This window comes from Tinamus guttatus, unplaced genomic scaffold (genome assembly GCF_059628265.1).
Source record: "Tinamus guttatus ecotype Peru unplaced genomic scaffold, ASM5962826v1 Tinamus_guttatus_pri_ptg000096l, whole genome shotgun sequence".
Taxonomy (NCBI): domain Eukaryota; kingdom Metazoa; phylum Chordata; class Aves; order Tinamiformes; family Tinamidae; genus Tinamus; species Tinamus guttatus.
The window spans coordinates 334218-357940 of NW_028288630.1; the positions used below are offsets into that span (position 1 = coordinate 334218).

The 23723-nt window shown below is 66.6% G+C and overlaps 3 protein-coding genes and 1 non-coding gene across 5 annotated transcripts; 1 reads left to right on the forward strand and 3 right to left on the reverse strand.

The window, feature by feature from the left end:
* The first annotated feature begins 1364 nt into the window (after positions 1 to 1364).
* On the forward strand, positions 1365 to 2844 carry TMBIM6 (transmembrane BAX inhibitor motif containing 6). The gene is made up of 9 exons (XM_088520665.1): positions 1365 to 1433; positions 1509 to 1617; positions 1692 to 1812; positions 1896 to 1944; positions 2019 to 2116; positions 2198 to 2277; positions 2367 to 2467; positions 2541 to 2613; positions 2815 to 2844. Exons 1-9 carry the CDS (start codon positions 1378 to 1380, stop codon positions 2836 to 2838), a joined length of 711 nt encoding a protein of 236 aa, XP_088376791.1. The 5' UTR covers positions 1365 to 1377; the 3' UTR covers positions 2839 to 2844.
* A 1222-nt stretch (positions 2845 to 4066) lies between these two features.
* Positions 4067 to 8821, reverse strand: NCKAP5L (NCK associated protein 5 like). 2 transcript variants are annotated; one of them, XM_088520639.1, is made up of 11 exons: positions 8695 to 8821; positions 8275 to 8343; positions 7909 to 7947; positions 7706 to 7825; positions 7467 to 7634; positions 5721 to 7135; positions 5394 to 5556; positions 5222 to 5300; positions 4844 to 5140; positions 4357 to 4484; positions 4067 to 4282 (listed from the first exon to the last, which is right to left on the reverse strand). In XM_088520639.1, the coding sequence occupies exons 1-11, from the start codon at positions 8794 to 8796 to the stop codon at positions 4067 to 4069; spliced, it is 2796 nt and encodes a 931-aa protein (XP_088376765.1). In that variant the 5' UTR covers positions 8797 to 8821. The 2 variants fall into 2 exon arrangements, with proteins under 2 accessions (XP_088376765.1, XP_088376764.1); XM_088520638.1 differs by having other exon boundaries at positions 5721 to 7154; positions 7507 to 7634; positions 8695 to 8796.
* A 3943-nt stretch (positions 8822 to 12764) lies between these two features.
* KANSL2 (KAT8 regulatory NSL complex subunit 2) lies at positions 12765 to 22380 on the reverse strand. The gene is made up of 9 exons (XM_088520667.1): positions 22087 to 22380; positions 20990 to 21168; positions 20294 to 20408; positions 19700 to 19867; positions 18318 to 18480; positions 17769 to 17865; positions 15101 to 15354; positions 13597 to 13812; positions 12765 to 12898 (listed from the first exon to the last, which is right to left on the reverse strand). The coding sequence occupies exons 1-9, from the start codon at positions 22335 to 22337 to the stop codon at positions 12770 to 12772; spliced, it is 1572 nt and encodes a 523-aa protein (XP_088376793.1). The 5' UTR covers positions 22338 to 22380; the 3' UTR covers positions 12765 to 12769.
* LOC148595443 (small nucleolar RNA SNORA2/SNORA34 family) lies at positions 17558 to 17693 on the reverse strand. The gene has a single exon (XR_015913152.1). It is a non-coding gene; the product is annotated as a small nucleolar RNA SNORA2/SNORA34 family (small nucleolar RNA).
* Positions 22381 to 23723: the final 1343 nt, after the last annotated feature.

Below are 23723 nucleotides of genomic sequence, written 5' to 3' on the forward strand. Positions count from 1 at the left end.
CCCGGTCAAGCCCCGCCCCGGCCCCGCCCCGGCCCCGCCCCGGTCCCGGTTCCGCCCTGGCGGCTGCAGCGCGAGGCGGCGCCGCGGGGGGGCGCGCGCGGGGCGGCGGCGCCGTCCGGGGGCGCCAGAGGGCGCTGCTGGGTCGGGGGCGGTGCGGAGAGCGCCGATTGGTCCGTCCCCGCGGGCCGGCGACCAATGGGCGCCGCGCTCGTCTGGCAAAGCGATGGGAGGGGGAAGAGAGAGAGAGCGCGAGGCCGCCCCCCCCCCCCGCGCGGCCCTGGCCAATGGCTGCGCTCGGGCGCGGCTGCCCGCCAATGGCAGGCGGCGGCGGCCCAATGGGGCGAAGCGGGGGGCGGGCCCGCTGCGGCCGGGCGGCCAATGAGGGAGCGCGCAGGGGGCGTGGCGCAGTCGGCAGCCGTCGAGGCCTGCGGCGGAGCGCGGCGCAGGTGAGGCCGGAGGGGCCCCGGTGTCCGGGCCGCGGCGGGAGGGGGCCCGGCGGGGGGAGCCCCCGCCCATCGCGACGGGGCTGCGCGGCCCGGGGCGGGGGCGGCGGCCGAGGGCAGGGGGCGACGGCCGGGGCGGGGGGTTCGTTGCTCCGCCCCCGAGGCCGCACTGCCTGGGGCGGGGGAAGGGGCCCAGGCGTCCGGGCACCCCCCCCCCGGGCTCTGCTACGGGGGGGACGGTTGCGGGGGGGAGGGGAGGGGGAGTCCGTCGAAGAGCCGCCTCGGAGGGTTCTTCCCCCCCCCCCCCCCGGTGACATCACGCGGTGGGTGTGACATCACGGCCCGGCCCGGGGGGCGAAGGTCGCGCGGTGGCTCCGGGGCCCCGTGACGGGGCGGGAGCGGCCGCGGTGCCCGGCGGGGGGGGCGGGACCGGCCGCCGCCAGCAGCTCCGCGAAGGCCCCGGGCTGCCGGGCCCGAGCCCGTGGGTCCCGGCGGCGCGGGAGGGGGTACGTGAGCGCCCCCCGTCCCCTGCCGGTGCCCCGCGGGTCCCCTCACGTCACTGAGGGCTCCGGGTGCCGCTCGTGGAGCCGCTTCCTGTTCCGCAGGTGCCACCAGAGCCCGGCCGGGGGCTGCGCGGGGCCGGGGCCGCGAGGAGGCGGCGGCAGCCCCGGCGGGACCCCCGGGACGTCATTACGGGCGCTAATAGCAGCCTGGCGCAAAGACGCTTCCCAGCTGCCGCGGGGGCTCCCGCGGGGCCGCGGGCCGCCCGGGGCCGCCCCAGCCGCGCAACCGCCCGCAATCGTTGCGCCAGCGAGGCCGGGAGGGCCCCGCGCGGCCGCCCGCGCCGCTCCGGCACCCGCAGACTTCCCGTCTCCGTCTCTTCCAGCCTCCATCCCTGCGAAGCCGCCGGTGAGTCCGGTCGCAGCCCGGCACCATGAACGTGTTTGACCGGAACATCAACTTCGACGCCCTCTTCAAGTTCTCCCACATGTGAGCGGCTCGCGGGGACGGGGGGCAGCGCCGGGGGCTCCGGCCGGGCCTCACCTGCCCCTCCTTGTCCCCCAGCTCGGCCTCCACCCAGGAGCACCTCAAGAGGGTCTATGGCAGCTTCGCCCTCTGCATGTTCGTGGCGGCCGCGGGCGCCTACGTCAACGTGGTGACCCGTCTCTTCCAGGTGAGGGGCCGGGCGGGGGTGGCTCAGGCTGCCGTGGGGGACACGTGTCCTCACCGAGACCCCCCGCCCCACAGTTCAGCTTGCTGACCGGCCTGGGCGCCCTGGGGCTCATGATCTGGCTCACGGCCACGCCGCACAGCAAGGAGACGGAGCAGAAGCGCCTGGGAATGCTGGCCGGCTTCGCCTTCCTCACGGGTACGCGGGGGGACCGCTGAGCCGGGGCGGGAGGGAGGCTGGGGCGTCCGCAGGGATCCGCAGCTCCCGCTCCGTCCTTGCAGGCATCAACCTGGGGCCGCTGCTGGAAATGTGCATCTCCATCAACCCCAGGTAGGAGCGCGGCCCCCCGCCCTCCCCCGGCCCCCCGGCGCCGGGTCCCGCTCACGGCCTCCTCTTCCTCGCAGCATCATCCCCAGCGCCTTCCTGGGCACCGCCGCCGTCTTCACCTGCTTCTCGCTGAGCGCCCTGTTCGCCCGGCGCCGCAGCCTCCTCTACCTGGGGGGTGAGACGGGGGCTCGGGGGGCACTGGGACTCCCCGGTGACAAGGATGGCCTCAACTCGCCCCCCTTGCTGCTTCTTCCAGGGTTCCTGTTCTCCGGCCTCTCCCTGATGCTCCTCTCCTCCGTGGTGAACGCGTTCGTGGGCTCCACCTGGCTCTTCACAGTGAGTCCCTGGAGCACCCCCGTGTCCCAGACCCCCCTGGACGGGCACCGAATCCCGTCCCCGTCCCAACGTGCTGTCCCTCCTGTCAGGCCAACCTCTACGTGGGGCTCATGATCATGTGCGGCTTCGTGCTCTTCGACACGCAGCTCATCATCGAGAAGGCCGAGAGCGGTGACAAGGACTATATCTGGTGAGGGGGGGGTCCTGGGGGGAGTAGGGGCGAGCCGGGGGCCCCCTGACCGTGTCCCCCACTTCCACAACAGGCACTGCGTCGATCTCTTCCTCGACTTCGTCAACATCTTCCGGGAGCTCCTCATGATCCTGGGCATGAGCGAGGTGCGAGCGGGTCCTTAGGGGGGTCCCGTGGCCGAGGGGGCGCCCGGGGTGTCCCCTCCTTGGGGTGTCCCCTCCTTGGGGTGTCCCCTGGCCGAGGGGGCGCGCAGGGTGTCCCCTCCGTGGGGGGCGATTTGGGGAGGCCGGTGGGGGGGCCGTGGGCCCGGCCAGCCCTGGCCATGACGGGCCCATCTCCTCTTGCAGAACAAGAAGAAGGAGAAGAAGTGAAGCGGCCACAGGAGGTGGAGCCATCCCCATGTCCCCCTGTCCCCGTGTCCCTGTGTCCGTCCCAGCCCCGTCCCTCCTCTCCTTCATTAAAGGGGCTGCGCTGGCTGCCGCTGCCGAGCGGTCGCGACGCTCTCGCACCTTTGTGGGTTTTTCTCGCCTTTAGCTTTTCTTTGATTAGGAACCAGCTGATTTCGGATCCTGCTGAGTTTGGCCCCCCCCAGCCCACCATGGCCCCCCCGGCAGGAGCCCGTGGCCATCGGGGCTCCCCGGGATGGGTTAGAGGTGACTCCCCCTCCCCAGCCCCAAACCAGCCCCGGTCCCCGGCCCTGTGCAGGGCCCTGGGGCTTTAACTGCTGCCCCACTGCAATGGGGGGTGTGGGGCAGCCCCGAGACCCCCCAGCCAAACTCCCCCTCCGCCTGCTCGGGGCGGAGGAGCCTCCTTTAGTGCCAAGAAATCCTGCGGGAAAGGAAGCGTCGGCTGCCGGCGCCGCGACCCGCCGGCGCGGGGCCGCGCGGACCCTCCTCCCGCTCGCGCTAGTGTCACTTTGTACCGAGAGGAATCAATAAAATCCGCTCAGACTGAACCCGGCTGCGCTGCCTGGGGGCGCGGGGGGCCCCGGCCGGCGCGCGGACGCACGGACAGGACGGTGGGTGCCCAGGACTTGTATAAATAACCGAGGGCCGGGTGGCTTTATTGGGTTAAAACCCCCGGCGCCGGCGGCCGGGGGGCTGTACAGGGCGATAGCACCATCCGAGAGACCGGCGGGACGCGGGGACGGGGACGTCGCGGCGCCCGGGTGTCCCCTGGCCCCGCTGCAGCGGCCGGGAGGCAGCGGGAGCCGGGGGGGTCCGGGGAGGGGGGCGGAAGACGTGCGAGCGCAGCCAGGGGGGGCCCCATGGCCAGGGCGTCCCCAGGGCTGGGGTTGTCCCCACGGCGGGAGTGTCCCTAGGCCCGGGGTCAGGAGGGGTGTCCCCATGGCCATGGAGTGTCCTCATGGGCTCCCCATTGCCAGGGGGATGTCCCATGGCCTGAAGCTGTTCCCATGCTCGGGGGGGTGCCCGCATGGTTGCAGGGGTGTCCCCAAGGCCGAGAGGTGTCCCCAAGGCCGGGGTGGGGGGTGTCCCCATGGGTTCCCCATGCTCAGGGGATGTCCCCATGACTGGAGGGTGTCCCCAAGGCCAGGGGGTGTCTCCATGGCGGGGGTGTCCCCAGGGTGTCCCCGGGGTGTCAGCCCTGGCTGCCGCAGGACGAGAGGCTGTCGTAGAGGGAGTCGCTGAGCGACTCGGAGTGCTGCAGCGCGGGGGGGCCCTGGCAGGCGGCGCCGCCCTCGTCGGCCACGTCGGAGGCGCTGGCCGTGCGGCTGCTGCCCGCGCTCAGGGCCGGGGGCAGCGGCGGCGCCTCCGGGGACGCCCCCCGCCGCCCCGCGGGGCCCAGCGCCGGGGTCTGCAGGGACAGCGGCGTCAGCACCAAACCCGGGTGCTAATTAGTGCTAATTGCCCCCCCGTGGCCCTCCTTACCAGCGCGGGGCGGTAGAGCCCCTCGGGGGCCCCGGCGGCGCCCAGGAAGGGGTCGGCGGCGCCGCATGCTTTGGCATTGGGGAAGGTCCAGTTGCGGCTCTGCTGGACGCGCCGTGGCTTGTCCGTGTCTGCAGGGGGCAAGGGTGAGGGCTGGGGGGCCCTGGCACTACACCCACCCGCGGGGGGGGGGGGGGGGGGTGTGCACCCGTATGCATTGCACCATGCAAAGGCATTGCACCACGTTGCACCATGCACATCTGCACGCATTGCACCGTGCAAGGGCATTGCACTGCGTTGCACCACACACATCCACACTCGTTGCATTGTGCAAGTGCGTTGCACCGCGTTTGCGCCATGCACATCTGCACCATGCAAGTACATTGCACCAGGGTGCACAGGGCATGCATCATGCATATCGCCTGCATTGCACCTGTATGCACATCCACATGCGCGCAGCCACCACATGCACACGCCGCCGAGCACCCACCTTGGGGACAGCCGCGGTGGCCGGGCAGCGCGGCGGCGGGCTCGGCGCAGGCCAGCACGCCGTGGAAGGCCGGCATGCTCTGGTGCTTGCCGGGCGCCAGCAGCTCCTCGGCGCTGGGCACCTCCCGCTCCAGCGTGCGGGCCCTGCGCGGCGCCCGCGGCACCGGCGGGGCCCCGGCGCCCGGCTCGGGGCGCGCGCGCGGCCTCGGCGCGCTCTTGGCGGGCGCCCCGCCGCAGTAATCGGGCGGTGGGAAGGTGCCGATGCCGCTGTCCAGCGTCCGCGTCAGGGAGCCACAGGCTGCGGGCACCGGCGGGTGCTCAGCACCGGCCGGGCCCCGGCCACGTGTCCCCTTCCCCGCTCCGCACGTGTCCCCCTCACCTGGGAAGTGCTGCGACGTCCCCGACTCGGACAAGCTCTCGTCCGACGGCAGCTCGTCCCGCAGCGCCAGCTCGGGGCCCTGCGGCCGCAAGGGCAGCGGGTGATCAGCCGCGGGGACACGGGGGCACAAGGGACACAGGAGGGGCACGAGGGGCACGGGGGACTCACGCACCTTGCCGGGGGGCTCGGCACAGCCCCGCGCATGGCCCACGATGCCGTTGCGGGGCGGGCGGCAGAGCCGCGGGTCTTTGGCGTCGGGCGAGAGCCGCTGCAGCTCGCAGAGCTCCCGCTTGTGCTCCAGGCGGCTCTCGAAGGACACGTCCTTCCCATCCACCCTGCGGACGCGGAGGCGTCAGAGCAGCCCCCACAAAACCCAGGAATATTGAAAAAAAAAAAAAAAGCCCCAAACCACCCCAAAATATGGCACCCCCAAAATCACCAAATCCCAGAAATATTGAAAAAAAAAAAAAAAATCGCCGGCGTCTGGGCATGCACTGACCTGTCGAGCAGCTGCTGCATGAAGGTCTCGGCCGTCACCTCGTGGTAGACGAGCTGCAGCGGGCCGGGCGCCGCGGCGCGCGCCCGCGGGCGCCCCTTCTCCAGGGCCAGCCCGTGCAGGAAGGCCTGCTCCTCCTGCAGCGCCTTGCGCAGGTCCTCGGCCTTCTCCATGAGGCGCGAGATGTTGAGGCTCTCGGCCTCGAGCCGGCGCGCGGCCGCCTTGGCGCCGTCGCGGCCCTTGGCGCCGTCGGCGCGGCGGCTCAGCGCCGGCAGCTTGCTGCGCCGCAGCCCGAACCAGCTGGCCAGCCCGCCCGCCGCCTTGGCCTTGGCCTCGCCGCCCGCCGGCGCCTTCTCCTGGCCCTGCAGCCGCAGCACGTTCTCCTCGATGCCCTTCATCACCTTCTCCTCAATGGCCGAGTGGGCAGCAGCGGTGGCGGTGGCAGCGGGGACGTCCCCCTGTGTCTTGCGGCTCCCCGTGGGCGCTTTGGCTGCTGCTGCTTTGGCCTCATCGGCCCTGGGCGTTTTGCCGGCGGGCGCCTTGGCGGGGGCCTTGGTGGGGCTGCCACCATGGGGGCTGCGGGCGGTCTTGGTGGCGGCACCAGGGGGACGCCCGGGTCCATTCCGGCTTTTGCCAACACTTTTCCCGTCAGCGTCGTGGCGGGCGCCCACGGAGCTGGACGAGTAGCACCGGGCCAGGGGCTCGGCCGCCGCCGCCGCCTCGGGGTGCTTGAGGCTGCCCCCCGGCGCGGGCCGCCCCGGCGCCTCGCGGCCCTCGGTGCCGCGCAGTTTGCCCAGCGCCGCCAGGCGCTCCTTGAAGGGCAGGTACCCGGCGTCGGCCGCCTTCTTGCCGGAGCGCCGGGCACCGGGCGCCGTGGAGGGGCCGGCCGGGCCGCGGCGGGCGCCGGTGGCCGGAGGGGACGCGGGGGGCGCGTGGCGCGGCGGCGCCTCGGGGGACGCGCGGCGGCTGGGCCCCGGCGAGCCCGGCGTGCCGCGGCACGGGATGCGGGAGGCGCGCGCGGGCTGCGGGCTGAGGCGCGGCGGCCCGGGGGGCCTCGGAGACACCTGCGGGGGCGCCGGCACCGCGGCAGGGGCGGTGGCGCTGGGCGGCAGCGGGCGCTGGCGCCGCGGCGGCCCCGGGGCCTCGGCGCCCCGCAGCAGGCGCTCGGCCAGGGCGCTGAGCAGGGCGCCCCGCGGGCCCCCGCCGGGCTCCTCCGGGGACGAGCAGGGGCTGCCGGGCTCGGCGGCAGCGGCGCCAGGGGGACGTCGCAGCTCGGTGGGCGCCGCGGGGCCGCCCCGCAGCGGCTCGGGCTCCTCCAGCGTGCGCAGAGCCTCCAGGATCTGCGCCTTCTTCTTGAGGAAGGGCGAGAGCGCGGCCAGCGACGCGGCGCCCGCGGCACCGGCGGCCACCGGCGACACCTGCGGGGACACGGAGGGGTCGGCCCCGAGGAGACCGGCATGGGGGTGTCATGGGCTAAGGGACAGTGTGGGGTGAGAGGGGACACGAGGGGCTTGGAGAGGGGACAAAAGAGGGTGGAGATGTGAGCACCAAGGGTTCATAGGACACCAGGGGCTCGGAAATGAGGACACCAGGGATTCAGAGATGGGGACACCAGGGACTTGGAGATGGGGACACCATGGGACTGGGGACGGAGACACCATGGGAGCAGGGATGGAGACGTCAGAGGAGCAGGGATGGGGGGTGCCCTAGGCCCAGAGATGGGGATGCCATGGAGCTGGAGAGCAGGACACCGCGGGGCCGGGGATGGGGACATCGCGGTGCAGGGGATGCGGCAGGACCTACCTCTCCCGGGGGGCCGCAGCAGGTCGGGGGCAGCAGGGTGGGCAGCTGCTCCGCGGGACCGGCCCGGGGGCTGCTCGGGGCGTCCGCGGGTGCCGGCGGCGGGTGCAGGGGCAGCTGCAGGGGACGGAGCCGCTGAGTGACGCAGCTGGGACAGGGGACCGGGGCGGGGGGCCCGGGGGCCCTACCTGGGGCAAGGAGCCGGCCGAGAGCTGCAGCTTCTGCTGGAAGAGGTCGCTCAGCGCCTGGTTCTGGCGCTCCAGGTCGAAGACCCTTTTCTTCAGCTTGATGCATTCCTCCCGCAGGTCCTGCCAGGCCGGGACCGTGAGCCGGGCCCGTGGCACCCGCGTGGCCACCGCCGGCTGTCCCGGGCCACCTCCGGGCCACCCACCTTCTGGTTGAGCAGGGCTTGCACCACGTGGTTGGCGACCTGGGCAGCAAGAGGGGCTGTGGGCACGGGCTGGTACCCACACGCACTTGCACACATGCAGAGATGTGCTTGCACTCATATATACATGAACGCACACGTATTCACATGTGTGCGCTCACATGCATGCAGACACACAGGCACATGCATGTGCACACACATGTTTACACATGCGTTTACCTTGTAGACACATATGCACATGCATGCACAGGTACACACATGCAGACACACATGGACTCCCCCCCATTCACACGTGCCATACAGCCACGCGTGTGCCCAGAAACACGCGTGCACACGCACACGGGCACATGCAGCCCCGCTGGCACCCACCTCGTCCAGGCAGCGCTCATACGTCTCCCGCTGGTTCTCGTTGGCCTGGGCCAGTGCTGAGTTCTCTGCCTGGGGACAGAGCCGTGGCCACTCAGGGGACGCAGCGGAGGGGGCACATCCAGCACCCGGACGCCTGGGCCCTCCTTGTCCCAGTACAGCAGAGGGACAAGCACAGGGACGGGGCTGCAGCCACTGCTGCTTCTGAAGGGACTGTGCAAAGACCACCAAGGGTGGTGGCCAGAGCTGCCTGGTGGGCCATGGTGGCCATGTCTACCTGGTTTCATGGGCCATGGTGGCCTGGTGGCCACAGCTGCCTGCTGGCCATGGCTGCTCAGTGGCACTGGCCACAGCACCCTGGTGGCCACGGCTACCTGGTGGCTCAAGCCCTGGTGACAAGGGGCCCTGCGCCGCTTTGCGCACCTCGAGCTCGCGCAGCCGCTGCAGCAGCTCGTGGCTGGTGCCGGAGTCATCGCCCTCCGCAGCGCTCCCGGCTCCCGGCGCCTCGGCCACTTGCTCCGACATGGCTGGCTGCGAGGGGACACGCGGCCCCGTCCCTCTGCGTCGTCACCTGGGGGGACACCAAGCTCAGAGGGGCCCCTGAGCCCTGACCGCCTCCGGCAGCAGGACCCGCTGGCACACCGGGACCCCTGGACTGGGGGCAGCTCGGAGAACCCCAGCTCCCACCTGCCCTGGCACCAGGAAACCGGGGCACATCGGGACCCCCGCCTCGAGCTGCCACCAGTACCGGGGTGCACTAAGACCCCCCGAGCTGCCACCAGTACCAGGGTGCACGGAAATTCCTCAAGGTGCCACTGGTACCAGGGTGCACTAGGACTCCCCGAGCTGCCAGCGGTACCAGGGTGCACAGAGATTTCCCAAAGTGCCACCAGTACCGGGGTGCACTAAGACCCCCTGAGCTGCCACCAGTACCAGGGTGCACAGAGATTTCCCAAAGTGCCACCAGTACCGCGGTGCACTAAGACCCCCTGAGCTGCCACCAGCACCAGGGTGCACAGAGATTCCCCACAGTGCCACCAGCACCGGAGTGTGCTGGGACCCCTCCTCTGAGCTGCCACCAGTACCAAATGCACAGAGATTTCCCAAAGTGCCATCAGTACCGAGATGCACAGAAATTCCCCAAGGTGCCACCGGTATCGGGGTGCACAGAGATTCCCCACAGTGCCACCGGTACCAGGGCACACCGGGACCCCCCTGCCCTGAGCTGCCACCAGTACCGGATGCACAGAGATTCCCCAAGGTGCCACCAGGACCGGGGTGCACTGGGATCCCCCAACCTGCCACCGGCACCGGGGTGCTCAGACCCCCCTGTCCTGATGTTCCCGGTGGCCCCGACCCCGCTCCCCGGGGCTCCCCGGTGCCGGTGTCCCGCGCGTGCCCAGTCGGGCTGGTGCCAGGGACCCATCGGCGGTACCGGGCCCGGGCCGCGGCCGCCGCGCTGCGCCGCCGCCCCCGCCGCCCGCCGCGCACTCACGGACCGGGTCGGGGCTCCGGGCGGCGCCGTCCGTCCCCGTTCAGCACCGCGACCCCGGGGCCGCTGGTGGCGGCGGCGACCCCCGCTCCATCCCGGCCCGGCCCGGCCGCGCTATTGTTGGGAGGCGGCGGCGGCTCCGCCTTCCCGCCGCGGCCGGGGAGGAGCCGCCGCCGCCGCCGCCCCCGGTGCGCCGGGCCCGGCCGGGAGGGACCCCGCGGCCGCCCGGGGCGGGACCTGCCCCCGCGGCACCGGGAGCCCCAGAACGGGACCCCCCTCCCGGGCACAGGGACACCCCGCGGCACCGGGAACTCCCAGGATGGGACCCCCCCTCCCGGGGAACGGGATCTCCCGGGGGCACCGGGACTTCCCAGGGTGGGACCCCCGGCCCGGGCACCGGGACCCCCGCGGCACCGGGAGTCCTGGGAAGGAGCTCCGGGAAAGCGGCGCCCCGGCCAGGGGGAGCCTTGTGGGAACCCTGTGGGACCGGGTGCTCCAGCAAGGGGCACCTCTGTCACCGGGAGCCACCGGAGCGGCGCTGCCAAGGCACCGGCACCAACCAGGGAGAGACTTCCCAGGAACTGCGTGGGCACCAGCAACCCTGGAGTGGGACCCCCAGGAGTGGGGCCACTTGGAGAACCAGCCCACCGGAGCTGTGGCCATGGCCGTGGTGGTGGCGGTGGCCGTGGTGGTGGCTGTGGCCGTCGCGGTGGCGGTGGCCATGGCAGTGCCATGCTCGGAGCCCCAGGTCCCACAGAGCCACCCCACATGCCGTGACCCTGCCGGCTCTGCCGTGGTGGGCCCAGAGTGGAGCCAGGCACACGGCCATGCCCAGAGAGGGCCACCGGGCCACCGGGCTGCCCGGAGTGGCCCCCTGGCCTCCAGCCTCCACCCCAGGCACAGGCATCATTTGCTCCTAAGGTCGGACACCACAGGGACCTTGCACACACTGTCCCTGTCCCCGTCCCCGCGTGGCTCCCGCGGGCAGCACGTGGCGCCCACCGGTGCGTCCAGCCGGCCTGGCCGGAGCAGGAAGCAGCTCCGGAGCCGGCGGCTCCGGCTGCGTCACGGGGGAAGTGAGGCTCCGTCTGGAGGGGAAGAGCAGCCTGGGGGCCCCAGGGCCAGGGGACGGCCAGGACACAGGGACAGACGGATGGACAGCACGGCCAACCGCCTGCCCATGGCTCCACGCTCTGTGTCCCTATGTGTCCCCAGGGCAGGGGTCTCCAAGCCCCCCGTGTCCTGGCTGTAGCCTTGTGATGCCAGGGAGCACTGAGGACCCTGGGCACGGAGCCAGGGGACACGAGGGACATGGAGAAGGGCACAGCCTGGAGCATCCCAGACCCGCTGCGCTGCAGGGCCGGGCCAGGGCACAGCAGGGACATGGCAGGGACACACTGGGGACAGCTGCAGAGATGCACGGGATGCGCTAATGAAGCGGCAGAGGGACAGCAGGGACACTCTAGGGACACGTTGGGGATGGCAAGGATGCAGCAGGGACAGCAGGGACAGGCTGGGGACACTCGGGATGCAGTGGGGGACAGTGGGGACATCACGGCCCGGCCGGGCAGGACGGAGGGGGGACACGCAGGGCCCAGCCCCGGGGGAGGGGGGCACCGCCAGCACCCGGGATGTCCGGGGGACACCGGGGACACTCCGGGGACAACCAGCACCCGGAGGCGGCGGGGAGCGGCGGGGGCAGCGGCGGAGCCGCTTCCCCTGCAGGACCGACCCCCCCGCCCGGTGCCGCAGCGCGGGAGCCCCCGGGGCACGTGCGCCCCCCCCCGCCCCGGTGCAACTTCCCGCCCCCGCCCCCCGCGCGCCCCCGGGGCGGCCCCGCTCCCCGCCCGCCGCGGCCGGGACTCACCGGGGGCTGCGGCGCGCGGGGCCGGGGCCGGGGCTGGCCCGGCGGCGGCGGCGGTGACGTCACGGCCGCACCGGGCAGGCTCCGCCCCGCGCCGCCGCCGCCGCCAATCGGCGCGCGGGGCCCGCGGGGGGTCCCGGCGCCGCCGCCCGCCCCGGCGGTGCCCGCGGGCCGCTGCGACGAGGCCCCCGGTACCGGCTCCGGGCTGCAGCCCGGAGCTGCTCGGGACAGCCCGGATCGGCACCGGGACGCTGGCTCGGTGCGGCCCCGGGAACCCCCCTCCGCTCGGAACCGGGAGCCCTGCTCAGTACCGGGAGCGGGGCCGGGCACTGGGACACCGGCTCGGTCTGGCACCAGGAGTCCCGCTCTGCTCCGCCAGGGGAGCCCAGCTCGGTTCAGTCCCAGGACACGGGCTGGGTCCAGCACCGGGACACCGGTTCGGTTCGTCCCCGGGAGCCCAGCCCCACGGATCCCGGCTCCGGCAGCACCCGCGGACACCCGGACTCCGGCAGAGCTGGCACAGGGGCTGGAAGCAGCAACCGCCTGGGATTTTGGGACACAGAAGCCAGACGATCCTGTGGGACTCCCTGGCTTTAGCACCGGATTCCCTTCCCTAGCCCCGCTCCTGCGCGGAGCAGGCGCCCGTGCCCGGCTCCGGCCGGGTGGACCAGGGCTGCTCCATGGTGGCAGCTGCTCCTGCCCGACTGGAGGCAGATCCGGCCCTGGGAGCTCTCCGGCCACGGGGGCTCCGTGTTCCCGTCCCCCCTCGAGGCACCACGCGGGGACACCCCTGGCTCCAAGATCTGCTGCTCTTTATTTAGTCTTTTATCGACCTCCTCCTGCTTGTGGCATCTGCAGGACAGGCATCTGCACAGTGAATCCAGGCAGGAAGCACCACTGCTCCCAAGCTGCTCCTGCCCGGCCCATCCTGCCTCTCCGGGGCACCCGGAGCTCCGCGAGCGGAGAACGGCCCCGTCCTGGCCCTGTCGTGCGGCCCCCGGGGCCCAACCACCTCCGGCTCTTCCCCTGCTGCTGCTAGACTCTCCCTGCGCCCGGAGGGCAGGGACGGGCTGGAGTGCGGAGGCTCCTCCGGGCGTTCCAGAGCCCGGGACAGGGATGGCAGAAAAGCTGCTCGCTCCATCTCAGCTCACAGAGGCCGGATCCAGGTTCCCGTTGGTGGCTGCTCCGCGGGCCGGGCCGGAGGCCCCCGCTTCCTCCTGCCTCTGGTCGTCCTTGGGGACAAGGTGGCCCCGGGGCAGCGCCAGGGGACTCTGTGTAAGGAAAACGGAAGAGGTGATGGGGGAGCTGCCGGGGCCACGCGGGCAGGGACGCGGTCGGAGCCGCCTTGTCGCTCCCTAACGAATTGGCTGCTCCATGGGGGACGGGAGCGCCAACAGACCGGGAGCGGCCGATCCTCTGGGCTCCTGCTTGAAGCCGGCGGCTACGGCAAACCGCGGGCCTTCATCCAGGGCCGGGGCCGCACGGACCCCTCGCGCTGCCCGAGAGGGACAAGGGCCACAGCGGGGGGGCTGGGGACGCCCCCGACGCAGGGATCCCGCGGCACTTCCCAAGCAAGCCGCAGGCTCCAAGGAGAGCAAGCTGGAAGTGGGAAAACACCCCTCGGCAGAGAGCACCGTGGAGTAAATGTTGTTTGGAGAGGGAAAACAAGGAGAGGATTTGGCCGCCTGGGAGAAAAGGGGCTGCCCAGAGCAGGTCCAGCCGCCATCCCCATCCCAGCACTTCCCAGGCAGCTCCCGCCGCCCATCCCACCCACACGGAGCCACCCACGGAGCGAGGGCGGCTCCAGGGCTGCAGGACGGGGCCGCTTCCCGTTCCCGGCACGCTCCTAATAGCATCCAGAGCCGGGGCCGGGCACAGCCGGGCTGCCAACGGGAGCAGCTCTGGAGGCCAGGGGCTGCCTGGAGCGGCGGCTGCGCTTCCCGATGGGAAGCTCCTCTCCTGGCCGTACCTGCGCAGGGAGCTCGGCGGGAGGCTCCGTGGCCGGCGGGAAGACGTGGCCGGACAAGATCCCCCTGTCCGGCGGCACCGCGGGTGGCTCCTCAAGGGCCAGGATGTCGATGGGGGCCTCGGCCACGTCCCGCATGGACTGCTCCAGGGCCAGGGAAGGATCGAAGAGCAGCGGGGACGGGGGGCACTGCAGGCCATCACCCACCACGTCCAAATCCTGCGGGAGAAAGCGGCAGGAGGGGCCCATGAGCAGGAGCAACCCGCACCCCAGCTCCTGAGCATGGGAGCAGGCGGCACGCGGCTCCGGTGCTCCTGTGGGAATGCGGGTGGAGGACGGGGAGCAGCCGCATCGTGCGCAAGGAGCCTCCCTGGCCGCGCTCTGCGGATTGCATCCACACTGGGGTCAAGGCGGGAATGGCACAACTCGGGCCCTGGATTCACCCAAACTGCTCCCAAAACAGCCTGTGGTGGGAGCCCCCCTGAAGGGAAGGGAGTCACAGGCCTGGGTTCTATTTTGGACCTGAAAAAAACCCTCCTGCAAATCCCGTTTTCATGGAGAGCAGCCTCCTCACGGGAAGGGGAGCCGGGAGCAGCATCCGTGACCCCCGGATCCGGGCGCCGCATCCCGGTCTCGCTCCATGGTGGCTCCGGGGCCGGACCCGGCTCCTCCCAGGCAGCCCCAGGGGCTCTCCAGGCTCCAAGAGCTCCCGCATTGAAGCGGTATCCGCTGCCACCCTCCCTGCTCCAGAGCTGCAGGAAAACCCTCCTCCTCCAGCACATTTCAGGCTGCGCGATCGGCCGCTGATGGAAGCGCTCAGGAATCTTGGCCACATCCAAATTTTCAAGCAAGTGACGTCTCACTCAGAGCAGTAGCTCCACATGACCCCAGTAGTTTTGTTTCAATGAATCTCGGAGGATTTTAAGCACGTAGGCTTAACATCCATGCAGGATATCAGAATAATCTGGGGATTTAAATCCCTCTCTTTATGGGAGAGAAGGGAGGAAAAAAAATCCGCTTTTTACAAAGCCTTAAATGCGGATTTAAAGCAGAGCAGAGCCCTTCCAAAGGAGCAGTCACCAATCATGTCCAGAACACTACAAAAACAAGCAGCTCCCAAACCCTTCCCATTCCTGCACATTTTTCCAGAGACGAATCTTCCCCAAGACACCAGGAACAAAAATAGTTCCTGGCAGAAGGAAAGTGCTGAGAAACATCAATGTTTTAGTCCCCCCTTCCCAGGTTGCATGTGATGAGGCTGCAGGAACAGATTATTTGAGGCAAGACCTGGCCGTTTAGGTCCCGCTCGCCCCGGGCTCTGTCTCGGGGCTGCCCTGTGCGTGCTCTGCCCTGAGGCGGTGGCTTTACCCGGTGCCCAACGTGCCACCAGGTCTGCTGCCCCGGCTGTTTAGTGACCTTGGACGCGAAACGGGCAGCCTCTGCAGGAAGGTTCTGCGCACAAACCCCGCTCGCACGCCAGCACGGGCGCCCGGCTGCTCCCACTTACGTCGCTGAACTCCAGGGGCAAGTTTTCCGTGGGCTGGAGCTCAGCGGCGCTCAGGTACAGATCCGTGGGGGCAGCGTCCAGCTCCTGCGGCACGGAGAGCACCTGCTCGGGCACGTACATCTGCGGAGGCAGGCGGAGGTGCAGCGGGCAGCACGGCTCCTCCGAGAGGCTCACGGGAACGGGCTTGTTGCACGGCGCCTCCTCCGAGCCTTGACACGGTTTGAAGAGAGTCTGATTAGTGTCTTGGCAGATGTCTGGAAAAACTGGAGTCAAGGGAAAGCTGCACACAATGGCCAGGTACTAGGAAACGATTCCATGAAAAATCATCAGAGCTCCCCTCACGCTGCATCATTAGGGATCAGTGTTAACAAACACAGCCCCCTTCGTGGCCGTCCAGGCTCCAGAGCTGCATCCTCACGGAAAACAGGGGTGCCTGGAAAGCACTCACAGATGGAAGACATGACCAAGGGCTTCCTCTGCTTGGCAGACATCCATTCAGAAGGCATCCGTGCGAGCCCCAACATCTACTGGGCACCAGACACTCGCAGGCACAACGCTTTTTCCAGGGTTGGGAATTCAGTTCCTGTATCTCTACCTTCCCAGGGCATTTTCTTTCCCCATGGAAAACCTATTCCTGCCAGAGGTGTAAATGGGATTTCCTGCCTTTAATCACAAAGGGAAACTCTGCTTGGATTGTAGCTCACTTCCAGGGCAATCCACCAGCAGCGACGAGTCCCCTTTTTCCAGCAGAAGGGCACAGGAACCTGGCGACCGGACAAACTGCCCCAGTGCTGAAGGCGGCAGGACGGCCGCCCCGCACCGCGTTTTCCTGGCTAGCACCAACTCCCTACTTGTTATTGCAGAGATCAACCGAGCTGGTTTCCTGGCTGTGCACGCGGTGACAGGAACTCCACTCCAGAAGATCTGACGCTTGGTGCCAGAGCCGGTTTCGAGTGTGGAGCGAGTCCTGCAAGTCAGCGATCTCCGTATCAAACCCACCAAAATAACTAGCCACGCTGCTGCCCTTGGCATTTGCCAAGCTCGTTTTACAGCTTCCTTCTTACACAGAGCAGCGAGGGAGCGAAAAACACCCCCAACCTTTCAAACCCACGGAAAATGCAAAGGACGCCAAGCTTAACCCAGTTTCTTAAGCCGCCCGGATTTTGAATTTACCACTGAATTTACCACTAACCTCAATGCGTGGAGGCAACTCCGAGGGCACTAACAGGATTCCCAGATGGGCTGGGGGAGCCCATAATCCGTGTGAGATGCAACAACGCAGAGCAGCCAAATCTACCCGTACTCACGGGCAGATGTGGCCAGAAGTGTCCCCATATGAACAGCGGCGTGGGGAGATGGATTTTCATCTCTCCGAAGGCCTCTGGATCAAGCACTTACTTTATTAGGAGCCAAAAAGCACCAATTGCCAAGCTGACAGGCCTGCAAGCTCCACCTGGAGCCCAGCAGCCCAGCTGGGGTCGGTACCTTTAATGCATTGTCACAAATAATCAGGCTTCTGCAAAGCAAACAAAGCCCAAGAGCCTCCTGCCAACGCGCGAAGCGGAGCCGGCTGCAGATGTTATCGGCTCAGCAGGACTAACCAAAGGAAAATCTTGTTTGTGTCGGTACAAGTCAGCTGACGCGCGCGGACACGAGCAGTAAAACGCCGCTTTTTGCCCTCCCTCCTTGGCCCGCGCTGCTCCGCGTCAGCCAGCTGCAAAGAGCAGCCTGCTCAAGCCGTTCTGAGGGGATTTATCCTGCCTTTATTTTAATATATGCTCGCTACAGAGAAACAATGGCAGCTTCCTGCTCCCTGGGCTGCTCCCTGCGCGTAGCCCAGTCAGTCTGCCAACTTCAACAGCAAAACAGAACGAGGAGCTGCTCATCCCGCAGGCTGCCGGCTCCTCCCGGGACACAGCGCTGCACTTACCCTGCCTCACAGCAGCACCGGCTGCGAACGCGGCGCAAGACACGACCCAAACCTGGTACTGGCCGGACGCGCCCGACCCCGCTCAGGAATCGCACCCGGGACAGGGGCACAACTTGGTGGATCCCGTGTGGCTGGTGCTGATCTGGGAGCTGGAGGGAGGCAGGGGGAAATTCGGAGCCACCGTTGAACAACCAAGGCCGTATCTGGGAGCGCAGGAGCCTGGAGCGGGCCCTGAGCAGGGCAGGATCTCACTGGGACCAACCCTGCTTTGGAGGAGCCCAAACGGCAGCGAGAGGGCCCAGGGCAGACATGATCCCCCCGCCAGGCCCTCCTGCATCTGCTGTGTGAGCAGAGCCCCAACGGCGAAACACCCCTGCTATTCAGGCCTGCTCTGCACAGCTGCTGGCACCTCGGGACCCATCGCCAAGCCCTGAAGAGCAGGAATGCACAAACCAGCACCAAACTTGCTTCCATCCTCCTTTAAAACAGCCGGAAACTTGTTTGCAAACCCCTCAGGCTTGACGAGGTTCTGTTGCTTCCAGTGAGTTGGGCCATTCCCTCCTGACGCTCCGGACTGGCCAACATCCCACAGGAACACGTTCCTCTGGGCTCCTGCTTGAAACCAGCGGCTACAGCAAACCGATGGCCTTGATTCAGGGCCAAAACCAAGAGGAGGGTCAGGTGCGTTGCAAAGGGACAACAGATCCCGGAGCAGCCCGAGAGCAACGGGAAGGATACGGGTCAGGCAGTGCCTGGTCATCGGGAGGGACGGGTTGGAGCATCGGACATCATCCACAAAGGCCAAGCACCTCTGGCTGGAGCGGGTGGTGTGTGCCTGCAAACACGGGGAAGGAGCTCAGAGCTGCTCAGGGAAAACACGGTGCTTTTCCAGGAAAACCCCCTCTGCTGCACGAGGGGATTAAACCCCGGGTTCCCCTTCTGTAGCCTCGTTAAGGCCTTTCCATTCAGGCAGACTGAGATACCAAGAGGAGCCTCAATTACAATACAAAGAGCGTTATCACCTCAGAGGGTTGCCTTGAAGAATGGCTCTTCCCACATTTATCTCCTGACTTAAAGGAGCTGGTTAAGGGAATGCTTTAACTTTAAAAACAGTGATAAAGAAACCGCTGCACCCACATGACTCGGGCTCAGCTTTGAGGGCGGCAACGGGCAACCAAGCAGTCCTGGAGCAATCCATGGGGGCCAAAATCCCAGGGGATCGGGGCCAGGATCCCCGCGAGGAGGGGAGGGTTTGCGGCAGGGCCAGGGGCGGCGCGGGGCACCCACCTGCTGCGCGGCGCCGTCGCTCGCCAGCGCCCTGCGCTCGCGCAGCTGCCGGTGCAGCAGGGCCTCCACGCCGAAGCGCTGCCGGTAGCGCCGCAGGCACTTGAGGCGCTTCAGGTTCTCCCGCTCCTTGGCCATGAGCCCCTCCGGGCCCGTCAGGAGGCTGCTGCCTGCGGGGGAGCGAGGGGGGATTAGGAAACACCCCCCCACCTTCCTCCAGCAGCGTTAAGCCAACACCCCCCGTTTCAACAGCGCTTTTTAAGGAAAATGATGCAGATTTTTTTTTTTTGGGGTACCGAGAGCCAAAACCAGCTATCGAGAGCTCCAGCTGCTGCCTGACGACACAGATGTCAGGGCACCTCGTGAGCCAGCAGCGAGCTCCGCGCACGCAAGCAGGAAGCTCCTCCGTTGCGTAAGAGCGTGACAAAGCAGCCTCCAGCCAGAGACTTTTCCCAACTGCTCTGTGCAGATGAGGAATACTCGGGCTGACAGTATTTTTAAACGAGGGCTTTTAAAATACTTTGACCCGTCAAAGTATACTGTGATTTGTGCAGGCAGAATGCAAAAATTGTCAAATTTCAGCTTACTCGTGTGCAGATTCTGGCAGTTTCCCGTAAGCATTCCTAGCTGTAATTACAGGGCAACACTCAGCTTCTGTTTCTCTATTACTGGTTTGCAAAAACAAGTTCTACAAAATTATTATGTATAAAACCTGCAGTTATTTTTACTTGAGACTGAACTGCACAATGCCCTTTTCCAGGACGAGCTATTACTGAGGCATTCTTCGCACTGCCACGCTCTCAGCCAATTATTCAACGCTGTTTTTCATCTGCTCAACTACAAATTCCTGCCTCAAAGAGCGTGTTCTGTGCAGGAAGAAATCCAGCTAAAGCCCAAGTGCTTCTGCAGGAGAAAACTGCATCTGTGCTGAGGAGGAAAGTCACTGCAGCAAAACTAGTCCAACTGCAGAAACAAACCTGTGCTCACACAGACGAGACCTTACAGAAGAGTAATTTTTTGTTGTTTATAAAACCAAAAACAGGAAATCCCATACAAAAAAAGAACTTTTGTCTCAGAATTAACTTTGTAGCCTCATTTCCTGACAACGCTGCTAACTTTGAAGAGCAAAGAAATCCGGCAACCTTCCTAACCCAAACGACTCCAATCTCCAGGCACGAGGCCAGCCACAAAAATACCTTCCCCGTCTCACTTTCAATCCCACAGTAATTCTCACTCTTACAAAGTTAGCACTGCAATTAAATGTGCTTCTAAAAAAAGCAACAAAAGGCATTTTTAATGCTTTTCTGTTCTGTTCTGGTGTGTTTTAGAGAAGCACCGTGCCCGTGGCCAGAGGGATACGAAGCGGTGCCCACCTGTCCCCGTACTTGCCTATGGCTTCGTGCTCTCCCTTGCGGCTGTGCAGGTAGCGACGTTTCTTCTCCTTCAGAAGGTGCTGGAGTCGCTTGAACTGGTCGATGTACAGGGACTGCAGGCGGATCAGCTTCTCTCGCATGATTAAAGCCACCTCCTCGGCTGTGTATACCCCAGCGTGCCTGAAAAACACCACAGAAAACAGGGTAAATTTGGGAAAGATCCCTTCGGGGCTGTTCTTACTGACTAACATGGGCATTACCTGAAACACTGACTGAGCAGGGTTAGACAGATCATGGATAAGGAGCAGAAATAGTGATTTTTTTTTTTAAACTGAGAGCCCACCCACAGACTGCTGTTAAATACCTGCCTAGATGGGCTGCTCAGCACTGAAAGAGAATCAACAGTAAATATTGCACACAGGAGTCACCACATGCAAGACTTGGCAATATTGGTGTCTCTGGGAGTTGTTAGGCACTAAGTCTAACGGCAACATAGTTAATAACATCCTCTCTTTACAAAGCCACCGTCCCCGCTGGTATCGCCCCGAATTCGGGGCGTTCTGCAGGACGCTGTTAGCAGCCGGGAGCTGCCAGCACCCAACTTACTTCAAGGGATCCTCCTGGTCGCTATCGATGCTGTCAGCCTCGCTGTCCGGGTCCCCTCGCCACGTCTGCTCCACGGTGATAGGGTCCTGCTCGCCATCGCTCCAGCTGTCCTCGTCTGGAAAGACAGGGATCCGGGAGGGACGGGATCCCGTCCCGCTTCCCAGCGCTCGCTCCTGCACCCCGGGAGCTCGGGGATGCACCGGCTGCCTCTGCTCCCAGGGAGGCTTCTCCCAGCGCAACGTGCGTGAGCGGGATGGGACAAAAGGACACCCACCAATTAATTAAGTGCAGCCAAACTACACGGCTCCGCTGCAGCAGCACCTCTGCCGACTTGGGAACCATGAACCAGCACCCAAGGGACTCTGCAGCTGCACGGAACGGAATCCTCTATGAGCAGCATTTGACAGGCACAGAGGGAGACTAAGGGAAGTGCCCAGACATTTCTACCTGGCAAGGGGAAAGAACCCACAAAGTTGCCTCCTGCAGTGACATCTACAATGTCACTATCTACAGCTGCTGGTAGGCAAAACACACCGCGATGTGGGACATTATCAGTCTACCACAGATCCTATGATTGTTTGTTTTGCCACGGGATTTAGTAAGTGATATTCTTGGCATTTCCAACCAAACAAACAAAAACAAAACAAAAAGAGAATTCCTGGTTTTCTCTCACCAGTTTTCCCATTAAACTCTTACCTAGGATTCGACTGGCTTCGCTGCGGCTGCTCTCTGCAGGCTGGGAGCCCAGCTCTGTTTTGGCGTAAGAGCTGAGCTGGCAGAGCAGCGTCTCGCTGGCAGGTCCAGGGTTGGACTTTTTCATCTGAGCCTGGAGAGCCAGCGCGTTCCGACGGGCATGTTCCGCGCAGAACGACACGCTGGGCAAAGAAACCACAGGCACGTCAGGACTCCCCATGCTCAGGAGGTCACCAAAGTGGACAAGTGACACAGCGAGAAGCGCTCCCTGCCATTTGGGAGGCCAACCTTGCTGCCCGGCTCCCTCCACCAGCAAAGCCCATCTCTGCCGCCGGCTGCTGGTGTCCTGCAGGAAGCCCAGGGAGCCCCAAGTGGCTCGCAGGGCACATGTCACCGTGAAACGTCACCTCTGGCACTGAGCGGGAGCCCCACACACAGCAGCGGGGAGAGAAAACGGCTTTCCACTTCAAGCTGTGGCAGCAAACCTGGCTGCCTCCGGAATTTCTGCCAGAATTTCGGTTTTTGGGCAGAGCACCCCCATTAGATTCATCCTTTTTATTGCAGAGGCACCGTGGGCAGAATCAGGGCTATTAGTGTTCAAACCTGGGTGACCTCTGGCAGGGAAATAAAGGCCAATGTGCCAATAAGTGTAGCTGTGCCCTGCTGATGCGTTCATCGGTGTCAATAATTATTCTAGGCCCTTCCATCCATAACAGCTGGAACATTTTGCACGCATCAAAGGAACAACAAGTGCAACCAGGTCAAGAGCTCCAAATAAAACGTGAGCAGAGTGTCTGTGTCGAGGGTAACCCTAAGTGTGGGCAGAGGCACCCGGAGTCCACCGGGTGCTCCCGAGGCGGCGCAGCCACCTCCCGATGACAGAGGGCAGCGGCCTGACAGTCCCGCCGTGTCAGAAAGACTCCACATGGAGGCTTTCGGCTGGATTAACAACGCTTTAAAAATAGAAAACCCCTGGTCTGAGGGTAACCCTGGTGCAACAGCAGAATAAGGAAAAGGATCTGCACCTCCACGCCCCGGCACTGTCTTCTCCCTGTTTTAACTCCACACAGGCCAAAGGATTGGGAATGGGAGGTACTGACCCGTCCTTCTTCTCTGGCTTGGGCGCAGCATTTGGGCACCGCTTCCCGTTCTTGGTCGACACGTAGCTGCACTGCTTGAAAGGGGCGCTCCTGTCCTCCAGGATATGCTTAATGCAGAACTCCTGGCCCTCGAGCCGCGGCTGGGAGCACTGGCGGTGAGTAAAGGCGCATGAGAGCGGCTCCTGCGGCCGCGGCCCGGGCGTGAGGCGTCCTCGACTCGACGGCAGAACGTGGATCCGAATCCTGTTCATGTCAAAACCTGCGAGAGAGACGCAGGCCCATGTAAAAGGACCCAAACAAGCAAAAAAGCCGGGCGCCTTCCTCCCGCGCCGGACTCCTCACACATCCCCCCGCCTGCGCACCCCCGTTTTGGGCTCCCTCCTCCGAGTGCCCCCCGAGCGCGGCCTCCTTCTGTCCAGGGCGCCCTTCAGTGCGTCCCAGGGCAGCCTCCTGCCCCAGAACGACCCTGTGCGTGGCCGCGTTATCCGGGTGCTGCTCCCGGCACATCCCCGTCCCTGCTCCCACCACCCGATGCGGCTCCCAGTGCCCCCTCCCGGTGCTCCCCCGTACCCCCTTATCCAGATGCGGCTCCCGGTACCCCATTCCCGCCCCCTCCCGGTGTCCCCGTTCCCGCCCCCGCGCACGTGCTCCGCCACCTGCCTCACGCCGGCCCCGCGCATGCGCCCTCGCGCCGCCCGCCTGCCCCGGCGCCGCCATTTTGTCCGCGGGCGGCGGGCGTGAGAAGGGGCAAACGAGCGAGCCCGGGGAGCGGCGGCGCGGGGAAGCGGGGCGGGGGGGCTCGGCGGCAGCGGCCCGCGGGGGCGGCCGGGAGCCTCCGGGAGGGCCGGCGGACGGAGGTGGCGGGGCCGGAGCGCTGCGCTCGGCGCCGGCCGCGGCGCTGCCGCCATCTTACCTCGCTCGCGCCTCAGCCGCGCGCCCGCCCGCGCCACGCGCCCGCCCCACCGCCTCATAGGCCCATCCCGCGGCCAATCCGCCGCGGCCGGCGGGGCGGTGCCGTACGCCATTGGCTAGGCGAGCCGTCACTCCGGCAGGGACCGTCCCCGCCCCCGCGCGGGGCGGCGGGAAGCGCGAGGCGGCGGCGCCGCCGGGGACGACGGTGCGGGGCGGCCGCCGCCTCGAGTGACGGGGAACAATCCACAGCGAGAGACCGAGCACCGCGGGACCGGGAAAGGGCGGGGGGTCCTTACCGAGGGCCTGTAGCGGGAGCGGCGCGGCCGCAGCCCCGGGGTGGGGGTCACGGGCACCCGGTTGCCCTGAGAAGGAGGAGAGGCGGCAGCAGGGCCGGCGCAGAGCCCCCGCCTCCGCCGGCCCCTGCAGCAGGGACACGCGCCCGGGGGCGTTAGGAGTTGCCCCCTGTTTAAAGATTTAGAAAGGGTTAAGAGCAACGGGCAAAAGCACCTTCCTGAGGCGGCTCCGGCCTTGCACCCGGCCTGGGCAGGTAGAAACGAAAACGAGACAGGGGCATCGCTTTGAGAGGCCCTGGAAACGCTCCTGTACTTCTACAGGACCCGATGGAGCAGGAAGCCCAGAGACGGCCCAAACGGGTGTCCCATAACCCCCTCGCGCCTGGGTCCAGCCCCAAAGGCAGCACCGTGGCGGTCCGAGCGTGGCCGGGC

Coding starts and splice junctions, on each gene's coding strand:
- NCKAP5L (XM_088520639.1), bottom strand. CDS start 8,796: ATGTCGGAGCAAGTGGCCGAGGCGCCGGGAGCCGGGAGCGCTGCGGAG. Junction 7,826..7,908: donor AAGCCCTGCTCAACCAGAAG/GTGGGTGGCCCG, acceptor CCGGCCTGGCAG/GACCTGCGGGAGGAATGCAT. Junction 7,136..7,466: donor CCCATCCCCGGCCCCGCGGT/GTCCTGCTCTCC, acceptor GTGTCCCCGCAG/GTGTCGCCGGTGGCCGCCGG.
- TMBIM6 (XM_088520665.1), top strand. CDS start 1,378: ATGAACGTGTTTGACCGGAACATCAACTTCGACGCCCTCTTCAAGTTC. Junction 1,434..1,508: donor CTCTTCAAGTTCTCCCACAT/GTGAGCGGCTCG, acceptor CTTGTCCCCCAG/CTCGGCCTCCACCCAGGAGC. Junction 1,945..2,018: donor TGCATCTCCATCAACCCCAG/GTAGGAGCGCGG, acceptor TCTTCCTCGCAG/CATCATCCCCAGCGCCTTCC.
- KANSL2 (XM_088520667.1), bottom strand. CDS start 22,337: ATGAACAGGATTCGGATCCACGTTCTGCCGTCGAGTCGAGGACGCCTC. Junction 19,868..20,293: donor GACCAGGAGGATCCCTTGAA/GTAAGTTGGGTG, acceptor GGTGTTTTTCAG/GCACGCTGGGGTATACACAG. Junction 17,866..18,317: donor GCGACGGCGCCGCGCAGCAG/GTGGGTGCCCCG, acceptor CCGTGTTTGCAG/GCACACACCACCCGCTCCAG.